The sequence below is a fragment of the Paroedura picta genome, chromosome 8 (genome assembly GCF_049243985.1).
Source record: "Paroedura picta isolate Pp20150507F chromosome 8, Ppicta_v3.0, whole genome shotgun sequence".
Taxonomy (NCBI): domain Eukaryota; kingdom Metazoa; phylum Chordata; class Lepidosauria; order Squamata; family Gekkonidae; genus Paroedura; species Paroedura picta.
This window is the reverse complement of record NC_135376.1, coordinates 77664279-77680365: the sequence shown is the minus strand read 5'-3', so window position 1 is coordinate 77680365 and position 16087 is coordinate 77664279. Positions and strand designations below refer to the sequence as shown.

At 44.3% G+C, this 16087-nt stretch overlaps 1 protein-coding gene across 3 annotated transcripts in view; it reads right to left on the bottom strand.

Annotated features, from left to right (window-relative positions):
- The window catches only part of ADAMTS14 (ADAM metallopeptidase with thrombospondin type 1 motif 14), an 86354-nt gene that overhangs the window by 19666 nt on the left and 50601 nt on the right, over positions 1-16087 (bottom strand). For all 3 annotated transcript variants that reach the window (XM_077350492.1, XM_077350493.1, XM_077350494.1), the window contains exons 7-11: positions 6102-6207; positions 3879-4022; positions 3474-3606; positions 2223-2336; positions 378-526 (exon numbers count right to left, since the gene is read on the bottom strand). In XM_077350492.1, the coding sequence (XP_077206607.1) occupies positions 378-526; positions 2223-2336; positions 3474-3606; positions 3879-4022; positions 6102-6207 (646 nt within the window). The remainder of the gene's footprint in view (positions 1-377; positions 527-2222; positions 2337-3473; positions 3607-3878; positions 4023-6101; positions 6208-16087) is intronic.

The following is a 16087-nucleotide window of genomic DNA, read 5'->3' as shown; positions in this document are numbered from 1 at the left end:
TGTGGACCTCAGTCCTTAATACATCGAGTCCTTTTTTAAAACTTCATTCCCAGGGAGAAGAGTTTCCTCATCTAAGGAAGGAAGTAAGCCACTCTCTTTCTCTCATCGGTTGCACCCTGTACCAAACCAGGTCCCTGCCCAGGAATAATGCCTACTATTTAAAGTTCTACTTGTATGTCATGAATTGTATTTGAAAAAATTATCATGGGGGAGGAGAAGGAAAAGTTCCTTGAACCCTCTGTCCTTTTGGTTTTGCTCTGCCTTTATCTCTCCCCTCTTTTTAAGACCGAACCCACTCAAGGGAAAGCATCCCCTTATGTCTCCTGCTGGATGCAATAGGCCATACAACGGCTTATCTAGAAGAAGGCCAAACTTACGGCGGGTTGTTGCAGTTCCTGCTGCGGGAGCGTACCCCACCCCCACAAGTCCTGGAGCAGGAACCAAATTTGGACCAGGAACTCCAGCTGCCGTCCTGGCTGTAAGGTTGGTCTGAAGTCTTCCAGATGCAGTGACCCTTGAAACACCACTGGAACAGGAGCAGAAACAGGGGTTACCTGAACACCTGCCTCTTCATAACTGTCCCGTGTTAGTGAGGAGAGCAGTTCTACAGCCACGGAAGCCCCCGGCTTTACAACATGGTTCGGAATCTGTTTCTCCCACTCTCCTAGGTCAGGCGGACAGTGACGACTGTGAAGTCACGAAACCTTAAAGTAATAAAGAAAGGTCTCAGGGGGCCTGGGTGGCACAGTGCAATCACGAAATAAGCCTGTCACCTCCGGAGAACCAGATTTCTACCCTGGCACAGACTCTAAACAGAAACGGCACTGCAGTCAACACTGCTCCTCCTAGTCCCAGGTTGCAAGCTGGCAATAGTCGCTTCTAAAAGCCCAAGGACCAGAACACTAATGTGTAGGTTCAAGTGGGTAGCCGTGTTGGTCTGAAGTAGCACAATAAAATCCGAGTCCAGTAGCACCTTTAAGACCAACAAAGATTTATTCAAGGCATGAGCTTTTGAGTGCAAGCACCCTTCGCCAGACGACGGGTGCTTGCACTCAAGAGCTCACGCCTTGAATAAATCTTTGTTGGTCTTAAAGGTGCTACTGGACTCGGATTTTATTGTGCTAATGTGTAGGATACATCATATTTTCCATGGCTGCCCCAGCATAAGCAACCATAAATGCACGGAGTGTGAGCAGCATATACCTGGTCCAAAAAATACAGTGGCCATGCCCTAGGGAGTTGCTGCCAATCAGGGTCCCCTAGCATGTGCCTCTGAGGTGTGTGCTGGCTCTTCATTGTACATGCTCACTATGAGCAATACCAGTGTAAAGCCAGCAGAACCACCGTAAGCATAACTGCTGTGTAATATAAAGCAGGCCTTCATATTTAAAAAAAAAATCCATTATGGCCTAATTTGCATTTATAGACTGCGTTTCCACCACAAGTTGATCAAAGCAGCTTGCAGCACAGAATTAAAACATTACAAGCCCCCGGCTTTACAACAGCATATACCTGGTCCAAAAAATACAGTGGCCATGCCCTAGGGAGTTGCTGCCAATCAGGGTCCCCTAGCATGTGCCTCTGAGGTGTGTGCTGGCTCTTCATTGTACATGCTCACTATGAGCAATACCAGTGTAAAGCCAGCAGAACCACCGTAAGCATAACTGCTGTGTAATATAAAGCAGGCCTTCATATTTAAAAAAAAAATCCATTATGGCCTAATTTGCATTTATAGACTGCGTTTCCACCACAAGTTGATCAAAGCAGCTTGCAGCACAGAATTAAAACATCACAAGTATTAAATTTTAAAACATTTCCTTTTTAAACAATGTAGGAGAACAACAAAAAAATGAAGAATGACAAAACTGTCAATTAATTGTTAAATTAATGACCTGGTTGAGAAGGGGTGGTATATAATAAACAAGCAAACCAATTTATTTTAAAAATAGATTATCAGTGGTGCAAATCTCAAACTGTGCTTGTTCTGTGCCCCTAACTACACATGGCAATGGCAGAGGAGAGAGCATTTGGATGCACTCTGCTTGTGAATGCTGCAGGCTAATACCCTTGCATGTCCCATTTCCTAAACATGTTTATATTCCTATCGGCAGATATATCTGTGTGCCCACATGCACACACACACATAGACATATGCAAGGAGGGGTACCAGTTTCCTGATACAAATGAACCTGACCAAAATCCTATTCAGCAACATGGGGTACCTTGCCTGATGCGCACTCTGTTCCATCCAAGGGTGGTCCTTTCTTTGTTTTGCAGAAGTAGGGATTATCTGGATGGCTGCACCACAGCTGCTTGCAAGGGTCAAAAGTTCTGAACTATGAGAAAGAAGCAGTAGATATAACATAAAGTCTTCCTGTACATTCCAACCTACCCAATGCGTGAGTCGCTCATTCGTAACTGCATCTCAAGTCGGTGAGCTGCCACGAGCCCATCACAAACCCAAGCTATGGGATATATACATATCCAGAGAATCTCAGCCATGGAACAGGCCAACAACTGAATATTAAGGCTGTGTCTCAATTAGAGGGTTGATCTGAAGGAAGAAAGGATTTCCTGACAGAATGCAGTGTAATGTATTGATTGCAGCACTGGACTAAAACTGGGGAAACCCAAACTCTCAGTCAGCCTTTAAGCTCAGCACAATCACTCCTTTCTCCCTAAAGAAGGAAAAAAGGAAGGAGGAGCAGGGGTACACTGGGCAACTGAAATTACACTGGATTGAAGGCCCAGATCTTTAGTAGATCAAAGGGTGAAGAATGAACTAGCGCTTTGGGCAGGAATCCTAAGCAAGTATCCATAGAATTTTTTTCAATAGGGCTTATCCCCAGTTTTCTGTTTCCTTGCATATGAACTTTTAAAAATTTAACATACTATAACTAACTCCATGGCTTCATGGCTCCACAGCATGCATTTCGGTGGGAATTAGAACTGTTTCCTTACTAACAAATATTTGTTCATGTGTGTAACAATATCTGCTGACTGAGAATTCACTTCATGCATTTGATGAAATAGATTCCAGTTAAGAAAACTGAATGGCATTGGTTGGATGCCACTCTAGCTTCACTGGGTTCTCAAAGTCACTTTGGTAAGGTTGGCATCTCTGGGCTGGGAAATGCCTGGGGATTTGGGGGGTAAAGTTAGAAGTGGACGGTATTTAGGGTGGGGAGGGACATCAGTGGAGTACAATGCTATGGACTCCACCTTCCAAAGTAGCCATTTTCTTCAGAGGAACTCTCTTTAGTCTGGAAATGAGCTATAAATCCAGGGGATCCCCAGGTCCCACCTGGGGATTGGCATCCCTATGACTTGAACCCTGGAAATTATGTATCCCCGGTCCCCTCCTTTTGGCAACCCTGGCTGTGGGGTTAAAATACTGATGGGGAGAACTATATATACACCCTTGGAGGAAGCACGATATAGAAGTGTAATAAGAGAACAGTTTCTGTACTCACAGCTGTGCAGGTTTTGTAGCCTACACCAAAGTCGAAGCGGCATTGCTCATCCATGGAGTAATTGATTCCTGGGAGCTCTGGCAGCTTGGGCCACTTGTGATCAAAGGGGTCATCCAAGAGGCAATCGTAGGAACTACATCCCAGAAGAACAAAGGCTGCATGTTAGGGAGGTAATTCGCCTTGCAATTCTAACCTCGCCATTCCAGCAATCCCAAAGATCCCGGCACTCTTAAGTTGTGAATTCTGAATATCTATAACTGCCATCTAAAGGTCACAACAAATTATGAATATCTTCTGTTTCCATGAGTACTTCCCGCCCCACCCATTCATGCGATACCAAGAAAAAGACCTAACTGGAAGAGCTAAAAAATCCAGTTGGTTGGATTTTTTTCAAAGTAGACCTACTGTATGTAACGGTTCAGCTCCTGCTTGCTACATCGAGACCAGTGGTAACGGTGAAATGCAGCCTGCACCAATGGCGCCATAATGCTCCCCATGCTGGTCTCGTCAGCACATCTGTTTCCTTGCCCATCGTGTTCCATACCTAAGCTGTTAAAAAAAAAGGCTGTTAGTGGGATGCCCAAGGGGAAACTGAACAACAACGAATCGTGAAACAGCTGAAGTCAAGCCACCACCTTTCCCATAGGGATTGCCTCAGGGCACAAGACTGGCATACAAGTGATCTTGGTAATCATTGTCACCGGACTTCTAGGCTAGATGAAAGATTTGTCTCAGGATGCATGTCAAGAGGTCCAGAGAAGGCTGCTCCTCATCAATGACATATCCGGCCTGCCTTGAGGCAATTGTGCTGGCTCCCAGTTGAATTCCAGATTCAATTCAGGGTGTTGGTGTTAACCTCTAAGGCAGGGGTAGTCAAACTGCGGCCCTCCAGATGTCCATGGACTACAATTCCCAGGAGCCCTTGCCAGCATTCGCTGGCGAATGCTGGCAAGGACTCCTGGGAATTGTAGTCCATGGACATCTGGAGGGCCGCAGTTTGACTACCCCTGCTCTAAGGCCATCCACAGTCTGGCCCCAGCGTATCGGAGGGATCAATTGACTGACTATGACCCCCCACCACAAAAAATATTACAATCATCCAGTTCTAACAAATTGGTGATCCCTGGCTCAAAGTCTGTCCTCAACTAAGGTCCTTCTCGTTCCTGGGCCTGACCTGGTGGAATGATCTCCCGGAAGAGCTATGGGCCCTGACAGAAGTGAGTCAGTTCCACAGGGCCTGCAAGATGGAGCTCTTCCACCAGGCATTTGGTTGAGGCCAATGAACATCATGGTGATACTAGATGGAAACATCAACATGGCTACCTCTATATCCTATATCCCCCCTCCCCCGAAGCCTGAGTATTGCGGCATATGTTGTCTGGCTGATCAACTAGTAGATTGATTGATGTTAATGTTATCATGTTTATGATAATATATTTATTATTCTGTATTGGTTTTAAAATGTTGGCGACTGCCCCAAGTCAACTTGCTGGGTGGGGCAGTGTACAAATCCCAAAATAAATAAATTAATTAAATATCTCATAAGACATGAAAACATACTTTATTTCATTCTTGTCTAGTTGCTGTCCCCATCCAGTTCCTTCAATATCATGTGGAGTCCTCAGCACTGATCATGGGAATCAACAGTACCATTATTTTACCCTTTTTTGTAAAGGGTAAATTCTAGTTCCATGGTTGTGCATGCCCCAGTAAATACCCACATTAGATTACTACAATGCACTCGATGCAGTCCTGCCCTTGAAGAGTGTCTGGAAGCTACTATTAGTGCGGAACCCCGCTGAAGTGGGTCATAGGGATCATATTACTCCCGTTTTGTTCCACCTGCGATGGATTCCATTTCCAGCTACAGCAGTGGCTCTCAACCTTCCTAATGTCACGATTCTTTAATACAGTTCCTCATTTTGTGGTGACCCCCCAACCATAAAATTATGCAAAGGTTCATTCACAGAAATAAAACCAAAACTTATCAATGGCATGAAGATCCATTTTTCATGACTGTATATATAAATTGGTTATAAATTGTAAATAAATTGTAAATAAACCTTCAGGAGGAGCGGCAACAGTAGCAGTGCCCCGCCCCCCCCACCAAGCTGCTCGCCCTGCCACAACTCCTGTGAAAGGGTTATTTGACCCTCTAAGGCAGGGGTAGCCAAACTGCGGCCCTCCAGATGTCCATGGACCACAATTCCCAGAAGCCCCTGCCAGCGAAAGCTGGCAGGGGCTTCTGGGAATTGTAGTTCATGGACATCTGGAGTGCCGCAGTTTGACTACCCCTGCTCTAAGGGGTCCTGACCCCCAGGTTGAGAACCACTGAGCCATAGGGATCAGGGAACAACTTGCAAAAACCCACAGGAAAACCTTTGACCCAATGATGGCTAGCAGCTCACATCGACCTGCTATGGTTGCCCAGACAGGAGTAGCCAGGTCCACTTTAGAACAATCCCATGCGTGCCTGGTGGGTTCCAACAGGTTCTCATTAAGTTCTCATTAAGCTTGAATTTTTTTAAAGAGCAGCTGGAAGAACTGGAACTAAATGCCCTATTAAGACTCCAAAGCACTAGAAGAGGAAGTGTGAGACACAGTAACTAGCCCAGCATGGCAACTTACACATGGCCAGTTTCATGGGCAACCACAAATGCAGAGGAGAATCCATCTTCATGGTTGAGGGTACAGCTGCGCAGAGGGTGGCACATGCCTGTGACAGGGGCATATCCTGAAATGAGGCAGAAAAGTACAGCAAAGAAAAAGAACCAAAAGCAGATAGAGAGGGAGAGAGAGAGAGAGAGAAGTCATATGAGAAAGAAGAAACCACATGCTGGAGATGTTCCAATCCTATTTCACACCCAGCTCCCTCTGAGGAATACGAACCTCACAGATGCCTGGGAAATATTAATAAAACCCATAAAATATTCCACTGCTCGTATTGCATGAAAGCAATGTGCTTGAAGGGAATTATAAAATGGTTTAAATCTCACCATACACCCCCATACGATAATTGCTTCACATTCATTTCCGTTTGGCATTCCCACGGAGACACAGCAGTGAAATCATTCACATCATCTACCAGAAACGGCAGACCAAGCTGAACGCAGACCACCAGGCATATACAGTGACTGGACAGGTGCCTGACAACTCTCCAGTTTCCACGGTCGTGGGTAGGCAGCAAAAGCAGGAAATCCATCCAGTCTTTGGTGGGTCACCCACCATATTTGGGTGGCAGGCTGCATTCAGCTTGATGAACCCCTGCAAGCCACATAGGCATGGAGCAGCCGACGATATAGACCAGGGGTAGTCAAACTGCGGCCCTCCAGATGTCCATGGACTACTATTCCCATAAGCATTTGCTGGCATGGGCTCATGGGAATTGTAGTCCATGGATATCTGGAGGGCCGCAGTTTGACTACCCCTGATATAGACAATTATTGGCAAATGGTGAAAGCTGTATATCTTGAGGCTCTTGGCTGCACGAAGCATCAGGTGTACAAATCTGAGATCTATGCACAGGAATCCTGAAATAATCTACTGGAAAATGGGACCAATGTCTATCACAAGGCTCAGGTTTGATCCCTACAGACTCCCTTGGAAAAACTATTCACACCCACTTCCTATATGAATTATGTAGATCAATGTCCAGCATCAGGCTCATCTCAACTTACAGCAGCATAAAGAGACCTCTGCTTAAAGCCTTAAGCCGAAAGGACTGTAGATGAAAGCATCTTCTCTTTAGCAATAATCTATTTAGCATCTGCATAGCACATTTGAAGTATGGCTCACAAGGCTCAGTAATCCTCAAAACCTACCTGTAAGAAAAACATTATCACCATCCCCATGTGGTTGATGCAGAACTGAAAGAGAAAGTTTGGGTCCCAAGAGGTTCCCTGTACACAAGTATCTCTGAATACCAAACTCTCTGGACAAGAGAAGGCAGATGAATTCATGCCCTGCTCATAAGTGGAATCTCAGCCTCACCTACCTCACAGGGTGTTTCTGTTGTGTGGAGGGGAAGGGAAAGGTGCTTGTAAATTGCTTTGGGTCACCTTTGGGTAGTGAAAGGAAAAATCAGTTCTTTCAACTATCACGTTTAGTCTTGTAACTTTTTTCTTTCACCTGACGTGCTGCAAGGGGCAGCAAAATTCAGTGGGCAGTCATGCCGGCAGTTATACTGCAACAAGAAAGGGAAAACAAACTCTACCAAGGAAGAAGAATAAACGAAAGACTTTGCTAAATAGCTGGTGAAGCATCTGGAAAGCTGCCAATGGGGCACACAGACTTGACTTCCTGTGAAGTCATCTTGGCTTTCATTGCCAAGGATAGAATTAGATAGAGGTTCCTAATTTTTTCCACAGTTTAACAGCAATTCCTTTTAACCAGTCCGTCTGTGTTGTTAAGTACCACAGCTGTTCGTTTTATTCTGCTTCTTCCTGGAGATAGTGGGCATCAAGGGGAATTTGCAGCTTCTTTGCTGATTTCGAGAAACGGTAATGTGTTACCTTAAAGATGAAAAAAAAAATGATTCTGGCATAAGCTTTTGTGGACTAGAGCCCACTTTTTCAGATGCTTTGAGTGGATCCCCCCAATGCACACAGTTTATGAAGGATGCCTGGAAACAAAACAACAAGGAACAAGTGTTCCTTCTAAAAATTATGTATGGGAAAACCCATCAGCTCCAGGATAAACTATTTCAGATGTTGGTGCTTCCTGGTTTGGGGTCAGTGAAATAAAAACATCTGACTGGGCCCTCCCTAATAAAATAGGCCCCTGAATATGCTGCAGTTCTGGAAGAACTATCTTCAACTGGTACTACTGATGCTGCTAGTAGGTACTAAGGCCTAATCCTTAAACCAGCCTTTCTAAGCTTTTTGACCATTGAGAAACCCCTGAAACATTCTTCAAGCTTCGAGAAACCCCAGAAGCGGTGCAATTGTGCAGAATATGGTTGGGAAACATAGTTGTGTGCACACCCCTCCCCTCCCACCCCCTCCAGGACCATTGTTGGCCATTATGGGAACGGGGTCATATATATATGGTCAATATCACCCAATAAATGTTTAACAAATTTAAAAAATATATAAATTAATTAATTCCTGTCCTTTTGCGAAATCCTTCCAGAGACGTCAAGAAAGCCCAGGGTTTCACAAAACCCTGTTTGAGAAAGTCTGACTTAAACTGTTGTTACTAAATCAATTTTAACTGTTTTAATTGGATCAGTGAATTGTTTTAAACTATTTATGTAAATATACATATACTGTAAATGTATGTATTATGTAAATACCATATACTGCAGTCCACTGGGAGGGCAGCATAGAAATTAAATAAACAAACAAACAAACAAAGGTCAAATGTCCATGGAATGCAGGAGCTACAGGGTGAAATTTGAACCTAACTGAGAAAAAAACAGGAAAATGTAGTGCCTGCATAATAAGGATCCATTCCTAGGATCTTAAAAAATGGGCTACACAAAAATTTATGCTGGAATAAAATTTGTTTACTCTTGAAAGGTGACACAAGCTGCTTCTTCTTTTGGGACTGGTCTGCCCCTCTGGAGTTAGTGTATGTTTAAGTAAACTCCACTTGCTTTGAAAGCCCTTTAAGGATCACTGTAAGTCAGCTGTAACTTGAGGGCACTTTCTATACGCCACCCCCTGGAATGATTGTCTGCGAGTGAATTCAGCCCACTTCAGTAAACAATGGAGACAGAAGTACATTATCCCTTTCACAATCAAAGATTTCTTTGGCTCGACTTTTACGTTTTTATGGTATTTTGCTTGCTGCGTTAAAAATGTTTAGCTCAAGGCTGATCCAGCAGCAGGATAGCAGGAATGTTGGCCCCTGGCTGGTCAAGGGAGTGAGTTCAGTTAGTGTTTTTTTTCACCTACCGTCTTATTAGTTTTAGTAATGTAATTAAGGGCAACTACATGGTTTTATTGTGTTTTTATTCTTTTATCGTTGTAAACCGCTGTGAGCCCAATTGGGAACAGCGGTATATAAATCCAAAAATAAAATAATAAAATAAATAAAATAAATTGCTGCAACTGCGTAAACGTGATGTTACCGAGGAGCATGTGAATCCTCTCCCCTGCCTCTTTGCCTGTGGGCAGCTGCTGGTCAATGGGGTATCCCAGAAATGCCTCGCAACCATTATTATTTAAAATTATTTTTAAAAGCAATACTCACTGCAGCTTAGAAAAATACAAAGCGAACAGAAACAAAGGTCCAACAGATTCAGAACAAAGTTCGAGTCCAGTGGCACTTTTATGACTAAGAAAGTGTTATTCCGTCCATGCACACAAAAGATGTATTCATCTCAAGAAGAACACCAAAGATTTCCATGCGGAGGGCAATGCACAAAGGAGGTACTGCCACAAAAACAGCCCTGTGCTGTGTTCCCAGTGAACACGGATGCTGGCACAGGACAAGACAGGCAAAGTGGTTTGAGTGGAGATTAAGCTCTCCTGAAGACTTGTTGTAACAACATGGAAGGGTCTGTACAAACAGCAAAGCACTGGTGAGGAATGAACCCTTCCCCCTCTCCCCATAGTAAACTGCCACACACCACCCCAAGCACCACATTCCAAACAAACAGAGGCCTCAGCATTTTGAAGCAGGCGGGATTGCCAAAATCAAACTGGAAAGTCAGGGAATGCTGCCAAAGTCATGAATGGCCACCTTTGTAACTTTGATCTTTCGTTTACAATACACTGCATAGCTACTGGCTTTAAAGGCCCAGAGCACTTTCCATTAAAGTAAATGGTTTTAGCAGGATCAACGCTAGGCCCTCCCGCCCCCCTTTTTTAAAAAGAAGGTCAGCCACCAGCGTGTGCGCTCTAATTACCACTGCAGTTTTGCTGACTAGCTCCCTTGGCTGCTATCCCCCGTGCAGAGCCCAAACACTGCGAAGTGACTGCTTTTTCCAAGAAACATCCAACTTTCGCTGACCTCTGCGCAATGCCAATATCTTTCCAAGTTGTTCATTCCACAGACACCCAACAGCAGCAGAGGACCAAATGTGAACGAATCAGGCAAAGGGCTCTATTAGCACAAAGGGGTTGTTGCCGAAAAGGAATAAACTGAGGGGCAAATACAAGTTGTTTCTAAAGAATCTTGGGAAGCTCATTCAAAACAAGTCTATTCAATGGCCATCTGGTATTTTAATAACAATAATGACAACAAGAATTTTATTCTTATATCCCATCCTTCCCTGGACAGGTAACATCAGTCATAAAACAGCCACTATAGACAAACTACATATACATACACACACATATACTTAAATTAAAACCTATAATTTGCCTAATGTTTAATTTTTATATGTATACTAGAATTAAAGCCTGTTGTAGCTGATACATCGGGTGCTAGCAGGGAGGAGGAGGGGGGAAATAGCAAAAAGAGAGGGAGGTAGAAAGGAAGAGAGTGATTAAGATAGAGAGAACTTGGCATTGGGAAGAGTAAGGTAAGGGGTTGTGCAGCCTGTAAGGGCATGAGGTTGAATATGTGTGTTGTGTTGTGTGGGGGGTTGTGGTGGTGTGGTGACAAATGAGGGCATGGGTGTGGAGAGATGGGTGTCAAGAACCTGTGGTATGGAATGTTAGTTGAGTATGGGAGAGGACTGACCTTTGGGAATTGTGGCATAGTGGTTACAGATGAGCTTTCCAGAGCCGTGTCTTCAGATACGTGAAGGGAAAATCAGTCTGGAGACTCTTCTTCTGGAGGGATTACATGGCAACCAATCCCCCCCCCCCCGTTCTGTGTTCAACCGCATTTCCCTTCTTGTGTGAATTAGGCCATAGACACCAAAATATCTTCCTGCCCTAATCCATATGGTGTAGTCACAGTACACAGGTGTCCACCCTCCTCCTTCTATCTCCATTTCTTCACTGTTGGTATAATTTTATGTGCCCACATGCTTCTTTCACTGTTGCCTTTAGAAGAAGGAGTCTCAAAGCGGTTTACAAACACCTTTTCCTTTCATCTCACCACAATAGATAACTTGTGAGGGAGGTGAGGCTGAGAGCTCTGAGAGAACTGAGAATGGCCCACAGTCACCCAGAAGGCCTCAGGTGTCTCTAAGCAGTTTAAAACCCCCTTTTCTTCCTCTCCCCATAACAGACACCCTGTGAGGGAGGTGGGGCTGAGAGCTCTGAGAAAACTGGGAATGGCCCACAGTCACCCAGCAGGCCCCAGGTGTCTTTAAGTAATTTAAAATCACCTTCCCTTCCTCTCCCCATAATAGGCACCCTGTGAGAGAGGCTGCTAGGGAAGGCAGTAAGTGTAGGGGCCTGCCCAATGAGGGCATGGCCCATATTCAAGGCTGGACACCCCAGATACGCTCCTCCCACAGGGGTGTTTTACAAATATATAGAGGAACCATGTATAAGGAGATATATATATATATACTAGATTTAAAGCCCGTTGTACTTGTAAATACAATGGGCGCTAGGTGTGCTTTTGGGGCCAGCAGTGGCACGGCCTTCCCCCTAGGCCCAGAAGCGCACCCATGGCCTCCTCGCGGCCGTGGGAGGGATTTTGAGCTCATGGGAATGGCCTCCTTTCCCCCCCGGGGAGTGTGGGAAAGGACTGACCTTTGGGAATTGGGGCATAGTGATTACAGATGAGCTTTCCAGAGCCATGTCTTCAGATATGTGAAGGGAAAATCAGACTGGAGACTCTTCTTAGGGGGAGATTATGTGGCAACCAATTCCTCCCAGTTCTGCATCATTTCCCTTCTTGTGTGAATTAGGCCACATACACCAAAATGTCTCCCTGCCCTAATACACACGAGGTAGTCACAGTACACAGGTGTCCACCTTACTCCTTCTGTCTCCATTTTTTCAGTTGATAAAATGTTATGTGCCCACATGCTTCTTTCATGATTGCTCCTTAGGAGAAGAACTGGATTTTTGTACCCTGTTGTTTACTACCCAAAGGAGTCTCAAAGCAGTTTACAAACAGCTTTTCCCTTAGTCTCCCCACAATTGACAATCTGTGAGGGATGTGCGGCTGTGAGAGCCATCTCCTCTTACAATTTAAAATCCCAACTCACTGGAGGCCAGTTGGGAATATCAGACAGCAATGTATCTGAATTCTTAGGTGTAGTCAGGATAGTAAATATAGCATAATAGTGGTTTCTTAGAGCATTTCCGCATATCAGTAAAAATAGCGTTATGCCAGCTGAATGGCAAAGTGCTAAATTTTATCACACTTCCCAGCCCCTACTCACCTTTACTGCTATCTTGCCTTTGCCTGCCGCCTTTTTGTGCCTCTCACCCTCCCCATCTGCATGGCGGAAGAGACCAACGCACCTTATACGCATTGTGCTTCCGCCTGTCAATCAATCCAGGCAACCAATCCCCCTTTTCCATATTTTGAAGGTCCCACGATACCCGCTAAAATAATTTTAAATCATACTTCTCCGCTGCAATGCCTATGCATGGAATCACAGATCCATAGTCCTTTTCGAATGCCACCTCTTATGGGATCATGAGACCTTTGATAATTTTAAAAATTAGTATCGTTCCTGATTTGGGAAGGGGGAGAAAACTTTTGAGAGGCATGCTGTATGTTACAACATTGAAAAAAAATCTTTTATTTCTGGCATCACCTGCACACTTGTCCACCTATATATTCATTGCTCCAATAAGTTAGCCTTTCTTAAAAAGAAATTCCCGTCCCCGGGAACAAGAAAGATGGAGGCGGGTGTGAGGGCAGGACGAGGCAGCCAACCTCAGCATGTTTGAGCCTCCATACCTTCCCTCTGCTAGTGGCCTGCTAGTTGCTCTCCAGTAGCTAGCACTAAATAGGTTAGTGAATGCACTTTATGCGATTCCCGAACTCGTGCTTTAAAATGGAGGATGTAGCGAGCAGTTTGCTGCCCAGATGCTGGATGTGGGCGATGTCATGCAGAGCAGCCGGAATATAAAAACTACATTAGGTAAGCATTTCACTATATTTATCGGGAGTGGAAAAGCCTTACTGCTGAACCCAAAATTATACAACTTGCATTTTCAACTGACCTTTTTTTATGTTCAATGAGCCTGAGATCAAATTCTAATTCAGTAGTTTTACTGGCATGCATAGAAAATAAATAATAAAATTTAATCCATAAAAGAGAGTTGTTGTTGTTATGTGCGAAGTCGTGTCCGACCCATCGCGACCCCATGGACAATGATCCTCCAGGCCTTCCTGTCCTCTACCATTCCCCGGAGTCCATTTAAGTTTGCACCTACTGCTTCAGTGACTCCATCCATCCACCTCATTCTCTGTCGTCCCCTTCTTCTTTTGCCCTCGATCTCTCCCAGCATTAGGCTCTTCTCCAGGGAGTCCTTCCTTCTCATGAGGTGGCCAAAATATTTGAGTTTCATCTTCAGGATCTGGCCTTCTAAAGAGCAGTCAGGGCTGATCTCCTCGAGGACTGACCGGTTTGTTCGCCTTGCAGTCCAAGGGACTCGCAAGAGTCTTCTCCAGCACCAGAGTTCAAAAGCCTCAATTCTTTGACGCTCGGCCTTCCTTATGGTCCAACTTTCGCAGCCATACATTGCAACTGGGAAGACCATAGCCTTGACTAAACGCACTTTTGTTGGCAGGGTGATGTCTCTGCTTTTTAGGATGCTGTCTAGATTTGCCATAGCTTTCCTCCCCAGGAGCAAGCGTCTTTTAATTTCTTTGCTGCAGTCCCCATCTGCAGTGATCTTGGAGCCCAGGAAAATAAAATCTGTCACTATCTCCATTTCTTCCCCTTCTATTTGCTAGGAATTGAGAGGGCCGGATGCCATGATCTTTGTTTTCTTGATGTTGAGTTTCAAGCCAACTTTTGCACTCTCCTCCTTCACCCGCATCAACAGGCTCTTTAGTTCCTCTTCACTTTCTGCCATTAGAGTGGTATCATCTGCATATCTGAGGTTGTTGATATTTTTCCCTGCAATCTTGATCCCAATTTGTGACTCCTCTAATCCCGCATTTCTCATGATGTGCTCTGCATACAAGTTAAATAGGCAAGGCGACAGTATACAGCCTTGCCGAACTCCTTTCTCAATTTTGAACCAGTCAGTGATTCCATGTTCAGTTCTCACTGTTGCTTCTTGACCTGCATATAAATTTCTCAAGAGACAAATAAGATGCTCTGGTATTCCTATCTCTTTAAGAACTTGCCACAATTTGTTGTGCTCCACACAATCAAAGGCTTTAGCATAGTCAATGAAGCAGAAGTAGACGTTCTTCTGGTACTCCCTAGCTTTCTCCATGATCCAGCGTATGTTGGCAATTTGATCTCTAGTTCCTCTGCCTCTTCGAAATCCTGTCTGTACTTCTGGAAGTTCTCGGTCCACATATTGCTGGAGCCTAGCTTGTAGGATTTTGAGCATAACTTTGCTAGCATGAGAAATTAGTGCAATGGTGCGGTAGTTTGAACATTCTTTGGCATTGCCCTTCTTTGGGATTGGAATGTAAACTGACCTTTTCCAATCCTGTGGCCATTGTTGAGTTTTCCAAATTTGCTGGCATATTGAGTGTAGCACTTTTACTGCATCGTCCTTTAAGATTTTGAATAGTTCAACTGGAATGCTGTCACTACCACTAGCTTTATTGTTGCTCAGACTTCCTAAGGCCCATTTGACTTCACATTCCAGGATGTCTGGCTCCAGGTCAGTAACTACCCCATTGTGGTCATCAGGGATGTTAAGCTCGCTCTTGTATAGTTCTTCTGTATAATTTTGCCACCTTTGTTTGATCTCTTCTGCTTCTGTGAGGTCCCTACCATTTTGGTCCCTTATCATACCCATCTTTGCATGAAACGTTCTCTTCATATCTCCAATTTTCTTGAAAAGATCTCTGGTCCTCCCCATTCTATTGTTTTCTTCTATTTGTTTGCACTGTTCATTTAAGAAAGCATTCTTATCTCTTCTAGCTTTTCTCTGGAATTCTGCATTCAATTGGGTGTATCTTTCTCTTTCTCCCTTGCCTTTCACTTCCCTTCTCTCCTTAGCTATTTGTAAAGCTTCCTCAGACAGCCATTTTGATTTCTTGCATTTCTTTTTCTTTGGGATGGTTTTAGTTGCTACCTCTTGTACAATGTTGCGAACCTCCGTCCATAGTTCTTCAGGCACTCTGTCTATCAGATCTAATTCCTTAAATCTATTTGTCACCTCTACTGTGTATTCGTCGGGGATATGATTTAGTTCATACCTGAGTGGCCTAGTGCTTTTCCCTACTTTCTTCAATTTAAGCCTAAATTTTGCAACAAGAAGCTCATGATCTGAACCACAATCAGCTCCTGGTCTTGTTTTTATTGACTTGATAGAACTTTTCCATCTTTGGCTGCAGAGCACATAGTCAATCTGATTTCTGTGTTGACCGTCTGGTGATGTCCATGTGTAGAGTCGTCTCTTGGGTTGCTGGAAAAGAGTGTTTGCTATGACCATTGTATTCTCTTGACAAAATTCTACCAGCCTGTGCCCTGCTTCATTTTGTACTCCAAGGCCAAACTTGCCTGTTATCCCGGTTATCTTTTGGCTTCCTACTTTAGCATTCCAATCCCCCATGATGATAAGCACATCATTTTTGGGCGTTGCTTCTAGAAGGTGTTGTAGGGCTTCATAGAA